This window comes from Empidonax traillii, unplaced genomic scaffold (genome assembly GCF_003031625.1).
Source record: "Empidonax traillii isolate 1590-97213 ecotype Southwest subspecies unplaced genomic scaffold, ASM303162v1 scaffold48:size2401408, whole genome shotgun sequence".
In the NCBI taxonomy this organism is placed as follows: Eukaryota; Metazoa; Chordata; class Aves; order Passeriformes; family Tyrannidae; genus Empidonax; species Empidonax traillii.
In genome coordinates this window covers 279227-293191 of record NW_020955241.1, presented here as the reverse complement: position 1 = coordinate 293191, position 13965 = coordinate 279227, and the positions used below count along the sequence as shown (strand labels likewise).

Sequence of the window (13965 nt, the reverse complement as noted above, 5' to 3'; positions counted from 1 at the left end):
AGGATCACTTCCCTGCTCCTGCTGGCCTCATTACTGCTGGCTGCGATCAAAGCAGTGCTTTCCCCTAACTCACACTGAAACAGCGCATTCAGATTTGCATGCCAGCTTCAGTGCCAAGGTGTTGTACTCCTCAAGGGGAAATTCTGGTCAGAGTAACGTTAAATTGAGTGAATTTTACACATGCCAAGCCAGTTTCAATTAACCATACAGTTTTTAGAAAGGCTGTCTAGATGGGAAATTATGAGTTGTTGGAATGTAATTTGTACAAAAGGAATGATTAGTATCTTTTTGTACAGTTGTTCTCAGAGTCAAAAGCAACATCCCCTGTGATATCCTGTATGCTAGGAAAAACAATTTTAATGTCTAAAATATGTTAAAATTTTACTTCAGATACCCTTTAGAGTTAAGGCAACACTACTCAGAGGAGAAACTGGTGACAATAGGGGGACATGGTTTCTGAGAACAGATTGCATCCATAGGCTCCAAACCCAGCATAGATTCATAGCTTGGATCCACTGCAGTTTGTGCCATCACAGTCCAAACTAGTGATGTTTCCAACAGCAGTGTCTGTGAACCACCATACCAGTTCTCCTAGATCACAGTCAACACTGTAGGTCAGAGGCTGCAGCAGCAAGTACACATCTGGAGATGCTGGGACAAAACTGCCAACATGACAAATACTCAGAATGGGTTTGATTTAAAGAAGGATCTTCTTCTCTGTCTTGTGCAACTGGTGTCTTTCCATTTTGCATGATGCATGAAGATGCTCACTTATAGTTTTATCTTGTATTCTGTGACAAATATGGCCCTGCTGAAGTATGGGAAAGAAATATGGAGAGCAGCAAATGCACTCAGTGTTTGCTGAGCTCTGACAGTCAAGAGTGATGGGCTAAGAGTCCTGGATACTCCTCAGTCAAAGCAGGAAAGCCACATAGATGTTACACCAGTGTTAACTAAAAATGAATGCCGCGTGCTGTGATGCATACCATGAATGCCCAAACACTCCCCATCTCCAAGGTATGGATAACATAAAATCATAGATAAAGTCTCTGAGAATCAAATTCTTAAAGCAAGGGATCAGGACAAAAAGTCTGTTTCAACTAGGCAGTCATAGTGATGACTCACATTAAAGATTGCTTCCAACACAGTTTCAAAACAGCTACAGGCTTTGTGATTATGGCACACTTTGGTGGAACAGACTTCTTTTAATAGTGTCAAAAACTGTGCACTGTAAATTAATTCTGTGTTTACTGATGGGTACACACACCAAGTGCAGGCATCCAGTGATGAGCATTAGCAAGCCTTACAGTGAGATATTGGGATCCTTCAAAGCTTGACATCACTGCTTTTTCATGTTACTGTCAGCAGTATTCTGCCAATTCATACAAAAGGAGGATGAAAAGGGCCATTCATGAAAAAGATCAATGCTCAGGGCCACTGACCATTCTTCAGACTGTGACTCAGTCCAGAAAACCTGTCTCTTCTTTCTACCGGTTCATAAGCCTTTGAGTATTGACTTCTACAATATCAAACTGAAGTACACTGACATTTTGAAGTATGTTGAAAGGTCCCACACCTTACATACTATGCATGTCTACTATCAAGGTAAAGTGTAGAAGCAAAATTGTGGAGTAACATAAAGAATGGATAGCTGTTTACAGATATACAACAAATTTGGAGCTGGAACAGCTGATATCACTGGAAGCATTACAAAATGCCAAAATCTTTTTTCTATGCTTAGTAGCCTGTTTTATATCAAAACTGAAAAAAAACCAGTGTCATATTCTATCTTATATCCACTAATGAGTTTTAATAAGTACCTCAAAAATGGAATGGATCATTTAGTCTTGCTATAAAATCAGATATCAAAAAACATGCCAGTTCTATTTTTTGGAGACAAAACAGAGAAGGAAATTGTTTTATGTTTTAGTAATAACATTTCTTCTTAAAAAAAACTTCATAAAATCTTCTTCAAACTGTTTTTAAATCATAGAATCATAGAATGATTTATGTTGGAAGAGATCTTAAAGTCTGCTTCCAACACCCCCCACAATGGGCAGGGACACCTTCCACTAAACCAGGTTGCTCGAGGCCCCATCCAGCCTGGCCTTTAACTAGAAAAATGTCTTAGGCAGCTGGTCTTACATACTGGTAAGGTATTTTGTCTCTGGTATCCATTCTCCTTATGCCTTTGTTAAAGGACCTTTCACATCCCTTGTTGCTGCCTAACTCATTATTTGGGTTTTCCCCTATACTGATGCCTGTTATTGTGATTGCTTTAATATGATTTGTTCTCAGCAAAATCACATTGGCTGTTGCCTGTGTTTTTCTTAACTTTCAGTACTCTTCATTATTAATTGTTCTATTATTTTGTCTGTTACTGCTATAGGAGTTAAAGCTAAGCTGACAAGTTTTAGCCCTTTTCCAGCCTTTCAAAGGCACGTGCTTTGTTTCCTTTTCTAGTCTGCCAGAGCTTTCTACATCTTTCCCAAGTTTTAAGACTATCAGTTAGTTGTCTCAGTATCACAGTTGATTTTTCTCAAGCCAGGACAATTTTAAAACATCATACTTGCTAAACCCTTCTCTTACCTAGACCAAATTTTTATACCCTTTCCTGTTGATTTTACTAACATCTGATCACTTAAAACTTTTAGGAAGGACTGAAACCAAACGGGTATCAAACACTTTTGTTTCCTTTTGCTATCAGCTGGCAGATTGAAACAGTAGAGAAGCAAACCTTTTGCTTTGCCTTTTTTATTACTGTATTTTCTTATTATCCCTCATTTCCCTTGTAGTTTTGTTTCATTTCATAGCGTTGAACTTTTTAACTCAAGCATATGGGATAGTTAGGCAGCAATGAAAAGAGTATGACAGATCTGGAAGGAGCTGGATTAATCTTAAAGGAGGAATGGGAGAAAGATGAGTAAAGAACAGAAGTGAACTTCCTTCTCCATCCAGCTCTGTCTCTGTGATGAAAAAGAATGCCTCCATTGTCCTGTAGGTACACATACCATAGGGTTCAGGTTTGATTATATAATCAGCACATGCAGATGTGAAGAAAACAAACTGACACTAGGGAAGCGAGCAGCAAATTATTATTGCTCATGCCTGCCTGGGAGCTTTCTGAGTTACATACAGTGTGTATACAACTGCTAGATGGGTGAATAGGCTTGCAAGTCAACTAAAACTGATGGAAAACCTTACACAGAGATATAATTATACACAAGCTGGCACATTTTCAGAATTGCCTACTCATGTGTACAAAACCCGTGCCCCAAATCTAGTTGCATTTTCTCAACTGTATGGTGGAGTTTGGAACATATGCATACCATCAAATATGTATTTTCTATGTATAGCGAAGGAATCCCTTTTGCTGTTACAGGTTGGGCTGTGCATGTGGAGAGTTTGTTCCACAAAGTTAGTTTGGACATTAGTATCCTTTAAAAGAAGCTAACTGGAAATTTTGAGTATGGGCTGTGATTATCTGAAAATGTTTTTCATGACTAAATAAATGTATTACCTTAAAATGTAGTATTTTGATGGAATTTTACATAGGTCATGTAGATATACATGAAATTTAATCTTATTAAATCAAACTGCTTGTCTAAACCTGGGCTTTTTTTGTTGTTTGGGTTTTTTTGCCTTTTTTTTTTTTTTTTTTTTTTTTTTTTTTTTTTTTTTTTTTTTTTTTTTTTTTTTTTTTTTTTTTTTTTTTTTTTTTTTTTTTTTTTTTTTTTTGCATTATGTCACATATTTTGAATTTTCAGTGCATCAGAATGTAAAAAAATCTCTGTGTATTGAAATCAAGGCTCTATGGAGCGGTTTGGCAGGTTGTTTTGTAATGCGGTTCACAATCAGAATCCACCAGTCCTGGGAAAACTACTTTTTAATTGTAAACAAGGTGTTAATAAAGATAAAATTTGAAAAGATAAATTTGAAGGTAAATTTGAAAAGTTTGGAGTGTTGTGTAGGTCTGAAACCATGATATAGTATCTTGCAACTGCACTTCTTAAATCTAGTATAATTTAAATTTTCCAACACTTTAGAAATTAATTTTTCCTAAATCAGTTTTCTTTAGTGGTTTTGGAATAACTTCACTGTAGAAAACTGTTGTGTAACTATGCTGAAGAGACTTCAAAATTAAATGCTATTTCTTTAATGTTATTACAAAGTAATATTGACATGCTTTTTTCTTTCGGTCTTGCACAGGTATCATTTTTCTTGTTCATTATTTTTGTGGTGTATACCATGCTGCCCTTCAACATGAGAGACGCTATAGTTGCCAGCGTCTTGACCTCTGCATCTCACACGATTGTGCTGAGCGTCTGTCTATCAGGTACAGCTGTTGTGAAGGAACACTTGGTTTGGCAGGTAGGTGCTTTGTGGAATTAATGATTAATTGTATGCTGAATAGCCTGGTAAATGAGCCAGGAGTGCCTTAGTGGGTGCTTGGGAGTATAAATGTATTTCTGTCTTCATTTCTGAATTGCTAATTTAGAGGTAATTTACTTGCTAAAATGAGGGTGTCAGTAATGTTGTGTCTTGCTGGATTGAACACTTAAGTTGTAGAATCTACATCCAAGTAACTCTCACCAGTGTAAAAAATTACTTGCTCAAAAAACTATGTGATGTAGGTGTATTGTGGTAGATGCATTATCCTCTGTTTTGTAAAGCACTTTGTTCCTCTCCTCATCTGTTTAAAACATAGCTTGCAAGACTAAGGATTTTATCCAGGCATCAAAGTGTTGTATTTGATTCAAAAAAAGAACATTGTTCCTTTGAATACCCTGAGGTCTGCTGGGTTAAAGGTCTGCTGTGAAAACATTACCCTCTCCAAGTTTGCTATAGGTCTTCTTCTCCTTCTTTAATCCTCAGCCCTCAATAGGAATTTTAGAGCCTCGTCCTGATTGGGCCCGATGATTGAAGGAGACTGGCTGACTCCAGACTCCATGACGTTTAGGGAATCCATCTGTGTTTGCAGTTGGGTTTTGGATTGTAACTCAAATCTGATAATCTGCTATGTGACATAGTGCAGATTAATAATATGTAGAAGTCCAAACTTCACACTTTTGCAGAAAATCTTTTAAATGGTGAAATATTACAGTTTTAATTGTAGTATTGTGACAATCTCAGCTGTCATTGATATAAATCTGTGTTTTTTAGGAAAAATTTAGCTTTCATTTTGAAAAACAAATAGTTGGGTTTGGCTTTTTGATATAGTTACGCAATCTTAGAGAAACAATTATTTTAACTTTTGCATCAAAACACTACTGAAACCTTGAAGTAAACACATTTTTATAAACATATTATTAGAACAAGAAAGACAGGCATCATACTGTTTATTGTGAATAGCATTAAGAATGAAGCAAATAATAGTTTCTACTTATCTTATAAGTTACTTCAGACTTACTTTGGAAAACATTGTGCCTCAAAGGATAACTTTGAAATTGCAGTGATTTTACAAAAGTCCTGCCTTGTAAATTGTTGTTCAGGAAAATTCATTTTTTTTTCCAGACATGGCTGCAGATCTATATTCTATGGAGTATGGTAATTGAAACAAAATATGATCTAAGATGTAATTCTCTGTAGAAATCTTAAATTGTGAGAAAAGTAGGTTTGCTTTTCTCTTGCTGATTTGGATTAGTTGTGGGTTTTTTTGTGGAAGTTGCAAAGTTGCGCTGTATGTTAAACGAGAACTGTGGTTGTCTATAGTATTTTAATAATTCAGTAATACAGTTATTGATATTTGTAGTGGAATAAATCAGGGAGAATGTTATTCTTGGTTTTATGTCAACCTGTGGCTTTTATGGTGGGCATGGATATACTGCTAAAGCAGTATTAATGTTTGCCACTCCTTCTCTAAAACCATTTTGGGTTAAAGTTGCTGTTTGCAAAAATTATTTACTTTTCTTGCCTATCTTTCTAGACTGTTAACATTTGATGTACCTAAAACAGCACTTTCAGAAGATGTTATAACATCTTTAGACACCTCATATCTACAGAATCGAAAGAAATAAATTATGGTCTGTGATGTACCATTAGTGTCTTTCATCTCTTCTGTAACTTCCGGTTTCATTCAGAAGGAGTGGAAGTCTTTCAGTGATTTGTTAATTTGTTAAGAGTATTTAATTTCCAGGTTGTTCTCAGTTTTCTATTCTGTCTTTGTAAATGCGTTAAATGTTATCAATAGCTTGGCAGTTACTGGAAGTACTGAGTGCACTGCATTCTTGCAACTATGTGGAAGGGACTAAATGACACTATCTCATTTCATTTCATTTGCCCTGTGTGCACTTTTAGATTCCTATTGTTTATACTTTGGAGTGTAAGCAAAAAATGTTTGTTTTGTGTTCTTTGCTTTTGAAAAGCGAGACCACAAATAAGGTCTTAGATTAGAGATAAGGATTACATTAAAAAAGACAAATAACATTTGTCAATGGTGTACCTCAAGTTGATATAACATATAAACCTCGTATATATAGCAAGTATCCTTCTGTAAAGAGTACCTATATCTCCTTTATAATTAGTGTCTATGTATTGCAAGACTTTGATTATATCTTCTCTGAACTTTCTGTTCTCTTGCCCGAACAAACATTCTTTCAGCCTTGATTTCTTATGCCAGGTTCTCCTGCCTTATAATGCCTTTGATAGCCCTCTGCTGGACCCTCTTCGATTTTTCAGCATTTTTCAAAGACTCTGATTGGCAACACATAGCATTTTGAAAGTTTATCGTAGCTTCAACCTGCCTATCGGTAGAGAAAAATCGCCGTTCAGAAGCATTGAGATTTGGCAGAGCCTATCTTACTGGGTTTTTTATTCTTTTTGTTGTCCTCTGTAAGATTTTACATCCAAAAGTGGCTTCACTAAAGCTGAAAAGCTTAGGATTTGACCTATGCATGTCTTTTCGGAAGAGGGAACGCACTTTGGTTTAAAAATTAGCAGTGATGGAGATGTGCTTCCACAAGCCTTCATGTTTTTTCCATTGTTGTTGACTGTCAATGTTGAAATTTTGTTCATCTTTCCTAGTAGGAATTTGTCTAGCCTTGACATTCAGCTTCTGGATCTCATTTTTTTGGCCAGTAGGCTGACAGACCCAATAGTGTCCAATTTCTGTGTCTCCCTTGAGAGTGCTTCTAGACTATCATGAATTTGCCTCATAACCTTTTTGTCAGTAAAATAAATGAGTTGCCTGCTTTTGCACTAGGTAAGCCTTTCATCACCTTCCTAGTTGTTTTTTGAGTCCTCGCTTGTGCTTCATCATCATCTTTCTTGCAACGTAGGCATTAGCCTTAGAGGAGCATGCCAGGAGCAGCTGCAGCAGTGCCAAATGCTAATAGGGGGCCAGGTCTACAAAGGGGTTAGTGTGCTGTGTGCTCAGCACAGAGACACAGAATCTACAGTAAAATACCCAGTTAGTCCCCCTAGGCACTTCTGTGGGGAATTTAATGCACAGCTGTGGGATCTGTGACAGGGAGGGGGAAAAAGAGTCCTGTGTTCCAGCTTCGGTTTATGAAAAAATAACAGTGTATGTAGTTTTGTTTTTTTTTTTTTTTTTTTTTTTTTTTTTTTTTTTCTGTTGAAAATTTTAATCCTAACCTTTACAAGGCACACGGTCTTGAATCTGGGACTCTACCCCCTCTTTCCATGTGAGGATCCTACTGCCAAGCAGGGGATGTTGTTCTGTCTGCTTCAGGGCTACTGTAAGAGAACATAAGTCAAATTATGGTGTTAAGGCATTTGGCTCAGAAGACTTTCACGACTTTAACATCTCTTCTGGTTATTTCTGGAATGGAAAGTATTTAACTGCCATCTCTTGCTATAAACACATAACCTGTTTTTCCCTAAACCAGAACAGATTCTAATCAAATACTTGTGTTTTTCCTGCTCTACTGTCAACTGCTCAGCCATTCTGATCTCATAATGGCTTGATATTATCATTAGAAGTAATTTTGTTCTCAATTTGTTAAAAAAAGAGCTAACAAAAATAATTAAACATCCTATAAGCTTCCATTTTTCTTTTCCCCTATGTTTTATGTGAGGAGTGTGATATTTTTTAGTCTTTTAGTTTTACTTTCTCAATAGGCAACTTCATTGCTCTTGTAATCTGTTTCTGTGAGCTGTGGCTAAGTGTTTTCCAAACTTTAGCTAAATCACTACAAACTTTCTTGGGGGATTTTTTTTGGCACCTTCTTGCAGCACTGTAAAAGGAGTCCCTTTTAGAGGCACAAAATTGCAACTAGGCAGAATGCATGTGTACATACATACAATTTTATATTGGTTTTGGACTCTGTTCAAGAATGCATATATGAAAAGAAACAATTTGTAAGAACTTGTATGAAAGCCTTTGTTTGTGTGATCTGTTGGCCTGGGTAATTCTTAAGATATGTTCTGTCCTGGTGGGCAAAACCCAAATGCTAAGTGAAAAAATTTATTTTCAGGAATGTTTGAATTGGACAATTCCAATGCTACATCCAAAAGATCTTGAGCATTTGCCATCAGCTAGGCTGAGGTCTCCTGTTACAAAATAAAAAATAAATAGCTATGGCCTATTCAAGAGAAAAAAGCAAATGAACCAAACAACAGTGGATTGAAAAAGGGAATGTTGTTTTATTAAAAAAAAAATAATTACCAATTTCTTAGTCACTACAAATCTTGAAACCAATTATAGCAAAAGTTCATAATCAGATGTGAAGGATGATTTTCAAAGGTGAACTACTTCGATATATCATCAATAATATAAATTTAGATGTTCTAATCCACATGCAACATATACCTTATGTTTAGACCACTGATTTAAACTCATCTGTTAACTGAATATCTTTCACAGCTATTTACGAAAAATGTTTTATTTAATAGAGTGGCATAGCAGCAAAATAAAAATAAAAAGCATCAGCATTCACTGGCTAATAAAAGAAGAAAATGTACAGCTCTAGGGCTCAGAAATAGAAGTTGGTTTATGCTATTATCACACAGTGTAAGAAAAAATCACAATAAAAATCACAATAAAATTTTATTTAAAAAAGTCTGGGAAAAAAGACCACATCTTTAAGTCTGTTCATTGCTCTATAACCCCTGAGGCTGTATTGCTGCACAATGAAAGTCTGAAGCACATAGGAATTTTAGTAGTCTGAAAGGCTAAAAGCTGTTAGGGTGGATTGAAAATATCCTTCTTCCTTGAATACCTTTTTTGAAAGAGATAGGGAACAATTATTCCTGAAGGTAATGCAGCTTAAACAGCTCTTGCTTTCTGTTGCACAGTTACATGACATGAGTTACTGGTGTCCCTGCTGCAGGTATGGAAGGCAGTGACTACCGTGGAAGGAGGGAGGCTGTACTCCTTGCAGCAGCAGCTGCCAGTGTCCCATACCTGGTGCCTTTTTCCCTTTGCTGTCCCCACCCTGGCAGCAGTCTAGCTCACCATGTTGTACAGCAAGCTGCAAGCTGGTTACAGAGAGGAATGCTATGTCCTGCATAGCAAAATGCATTAGTCATAGTTTTTATTATTGCACGTTTCTTTACTCTTGATTTTATGCTTAAATCTAGGCAGATATTAAAAAGCCATCTGCTGTGGTTTTTAACTAATTTTCACAATCAGCGGATGTACTTTGGGTTTCACTGATTTTTTAAGACAATCTGTACAGTTTGGATACGCTTATGAAGAACCCACTTGCCTGCAAGAGTGTAGATACAAAGGAGAATACATAATTGTGTTTCAGGGTATTGAAGCATTAACGTGGAGAACATTAACATCTTCCATAAAGTCCCTAAGGCTGTAAAGGGAAGACCTGTAATACTTAATATGATGGAAGATTCAGCCAAGTCTTAGAATTGCACTGTGATATGAAATCCTATGTGCAGGCAGTTGTGGGTTTTCAAAAGCAGCATTTACCTGGAGTCCAAAATCAGCATCTAAGAAATGCATAGAAAATAGTTCTGGTGAGATGTGTAGGAAATCATCAGAGCACGGAAGAAAAACGTCATGGAAACATCTCCAGTTAGCACTGATTCTTAAGCTTCACTGAAAGCGTCAGATGGGCATTTCTGTCAGCTCCATTTAAGTTAATATTTTTAACAGCAATGAATTTCATCTCTATTTTCTTATCACTTTTAGACTGCTTTTGCTTGCATTTATTATCCTAAAAATGACAATTTCTTTTAGAAATTTAATTTTCCAAAATATGAATTAATTTGTTGAACAAGTACCAGTACTTCAATATGTTCGTGAAATTATAAAATGCCTATGTCAGAATGCTCAATCTCAAGGCTGCTTTACATCCAAAAACATAAAAAAATTAAACAGGTGTTTGGAAATCCCAGTACTTCTAGGCTGGAGCAGCAACCAAACTCTCACCCATACAGCATACCTTTTGCAAGAGGGTTGTTTTCCATATCCTTTGAAGGATGAAAATGTAAATAACTTACCAGTGAAAGGTTAAATCCATGCATTCAGAATTTTGCAGTACTGTCTGTCCAGACAATTTTTCATGAGTAAAGAATCCTAATTATTTCAACTGAGCTAGTTTTGCTGATTTCTTTCCATTTTCACAGACATTGCCCAGCCTTTTCAGTTGCATAGTACTTTTACAGCTTGGTGTGATTTGTCAAATTTATTGGAACTTACTTCTCCTCTTATTGCAGCTGAAGTATTGAATTCTGAGTGATACTCAGTCTAGGCATGATGCTTTGTAATTTTATGTACTCACAGAGTTATCATCTAACCCTACATGTTATATTCAAGAATTCAGTTGAACAAAAATGTTTTTCACTATCAGTATGTGGATACATTTCCTCATCCTGTGAGCCACTTTTAGTGTAGTACAAAGTAAGAGGGATCAGGAGCACAAACACCTGTTGTGTAGGGAAGCCTTTGGCAATTCAGAATCCAGCTGAGATGCCTCCCTTGCAGTGATTCAAAACCCTATCTGTTTGTAGACACTTCAAGTGGGATGTGGTCTTTCTATTTGTCCTCTAAGACCCTACCATACCCCAGTGCTAAGCTGCTGGTCAAGCAGAAGTCATTCCTCTTCCAGTCATCTTCCAAAATTTGTACTGTGCATTCCTGTCAGTGCTTGGTCATGCAAGTCCCTGAATAGCCCTTGTTTCCCTCAGCCGACTCGGCATGCATTGATCCTCAGTGTGTTTCAGTATAACAGAATTGCCTTAACTACAGCCTTTGAGTGCCAATCTTGTTGGTGCTGTGTGTGATGGAATCAGGTAATGCTCCCAAATAAGTATGTGGAGGCCAGACACAAAGAAGGTAAACTTTTGCTGCGTGTTGGGTTTTTTGTTTTTCTTAGCAGCTACAGCTCTGCTACTGGGTAAAAGGGGAGCTGTTCTCTGGTCCTGGAGCACAGCTTTTGTTTACCTTCCTAATCTCCCACCTCTTCTTCCTTCTCCAAATAGGGTTGTCAGGTGTCAAGTTTCTCCAAATAAGCCCTGACATATTCTGGCCCCTAAAGCATGTCAAGGCTCTGGGAAAATATTGGTTGACCTTGACTGAAACTGTGCTAGTGAGCAAAATAATAGCTATACAGAAGTGATGATCATGGAGCTTGAAACTGCCTTCTGCTCTGGTTTGCCAGCAGAGACACAGCTGGAGGACATCACCTGCAAACCCAGAAGTAAATCTGGATGTGGTGCTGGATGATGCAGTTTAGTGGATTAGGGTTTACAGCCATAGTGTTAGGTGGAGGGTTGGACTGGCTGATCTTGTGAGTCTCCTCCAACCTCAGTGATTCTGTGCATCTATAAATTCCTAATTCTTTACAGAGATTGCACCTTTGGTAATTACTTTGCATGTTCTTTCCCCTCTCAAGATACATGTGTTCCTGCATGCCCAGTGAATGGCATCATTATTTGTTCTGTGTGGGCCTGAGGAGGAATCATGTCTCTTCTGTGCCTCTCACTAGTTATGTGTAATAAATCATGTTTATCTGCTGTCAGTTTAGACTGGTTCTGGGTGTACTAAAGACTGTATGCTGCATATTTGCTGCAAAGGTCGCCTGCCTGGACTCTGCTAGCTCTTACCTGAGCGGGACAGTATTAGTTACAATTGGTGTTTGGCTCCTCCCCTGTTAACTGGTTTTATTCTGTATGTTTCAGTTTTGATTGCAGCATAGGCTGTGGTTTATCAGACATAAAGTTTTGTTCATTAATCTATTTGCAGTTTTATTTTCTTTATTTTCTTTGTCCCTTTGTATTTTCTCACAGATGTGTGGCAGTCTGTCAGCTCAGAAGCCATAAGAATGCAGGTCAGAAGTAATCAAGCTGGCTCTGTACTGAGAGGTTCATAGGCACTGGGAGTTCAGGCTGTGTGAAAGCACTTATGCTGCTCTGGAAACACAAGATGTGCAGAGGTGTCTGAATCTGAACATTAGGCCACCTTCCGTGTTTTTAGATATACAATAGCACAGTTAATCCACAGCCCTCTACACTGTTTTAACAAATAAATAAGACTTATCAATGTTGAAACAGAATAGTTCTGCAGAAGATTCAACAGCTTGTGAATGCCCAGCACTAAGAGCGATAGGTGCTCAGTGACTGAGGCCTCAGCAGGACAAGAAACAAACACCTGAGCCAAATCACATTAAAGAATCCCACCTCATGTTTGTTCTCAGTACTGAAGAAGGGAGCTGTTGCCCTCCACATCCTTATCAATACTTATCAATCTGACCAAGAGAAAATTTTCTCTCTCCTAAGCAAGAATGATTAGTTTCATTGATCCTATCAGTGGGAAGACTTCCTGCTTGCAAAATAGTAACTATTCAAGACCCCAGTGCCTGTCCTCCTAACAATTGTTGCCACTACGTCCTACTACAGAAGAGGATGAAAAGAGGAACTTAAAAGTTAGTTGGATCAATTTTAAACTGGGGGAAATTGTTTCAGTCAGTTCCCATGGAAATGAATAATAGATCTCTGAAGCAGGAGATCTTGACTTCCTCAACATAGACACACTTTTGTCTTTTAGAAGCCAAAACTGGGTTTTGCTCTGAAGAGATAAACCAAGTTTTGCTCTGAAGAGATTTGCTCGTTTGTCTAAGAGATTTCTAAGGGCCACATTTGAATAATCTTCTTTCTCTCACTCTGTGTGATCTTAGTTTAGCAGCATCTCTATCACAGAAACATTTGTTCAGGCTAACCACAACAGGATTTGTCTATCTTATTCACCAGCGTTAATTACCGCACTTTGTCCAAAGACTCTTGGAGATGAGATCTTGCCCAAATATTTTTGAGACAAGAAAAGACTGCATCCTGATGAGCATTTACTCACATAGGTACTTTTAGTAACACTGCTGGGATTATTCAAGGAGGTTTGCAGTAGCTTGTGTGAGAGAGCTTCACACTCTGAATGCAACTATGAGGTGTGCAATAATCCTGTTTCCTTTAGTATGTACATGATGGATGGAGTTTTAGCTTCTGATGGAAGTCTACTGGGGTTTTCCTGGTGATCTCTGAATGCTGAGTGATGCTGACCTTCATGCACTCTTTCTTTCTGTGAGAGACTTTTTGGATTCTTGCACAGTGCTTGGCCTGTGGAAAGAGTCATTAAAATTTAGCCTGTGGAAAGAACAACCCATAGTGACAACGAGCAATGCTCCCAGGCAGTCTGCCTTCTCCAGCCAACTCACACAGGCCAGTGGGCAGGAACGGAGAGAGGAGATGGTGTGCTCCCTGTGTGACACCCAGAGAGGCTGTTGCTGTAGTGACAGTGTCCTCTGAGTCTAACAGTGCAGTGAAGTGGTGGCATTCCAACTCCGGTTCTTTTTCCCTAACATGCCATTTAGATCCACTCATTTATCATGTTTAATTAATTTCATAACATCAAATCCACTTAGGTTGGTTAAGATCCTTAGGGCTTGTCTTGCACCACCCCCCCCATACACACTTCTTATTAAAATAAGCATAGGATAATAATTTGAAAGTCATAAAAGAACAGAAATGGTCACGGTGTATAAAAAAGAACATGCA

General features: G+C 37.7%; 1 protein-coding gene across 1 annotated transcript in view; it reads left to right on the top strand.

The window, feature by feature from the left end:
- ADCY2 (adenylate cyclase 2) overlaps positions 1-13965 on the top strand; it is a 206652-nt gene that overhangs the window by 61376 nt on the left and 131311 nt on the right. Inside the window, exon 3 of the mRNA XM_027878943.1 lies at positions 4210-4371. Coding sequence (XP_027734744.1) covers positions 4210-4371 — 162 coding nt within the window. The remainder of the gene's footprint in view (positions 1-4209; positions 4372-13965) is intronic.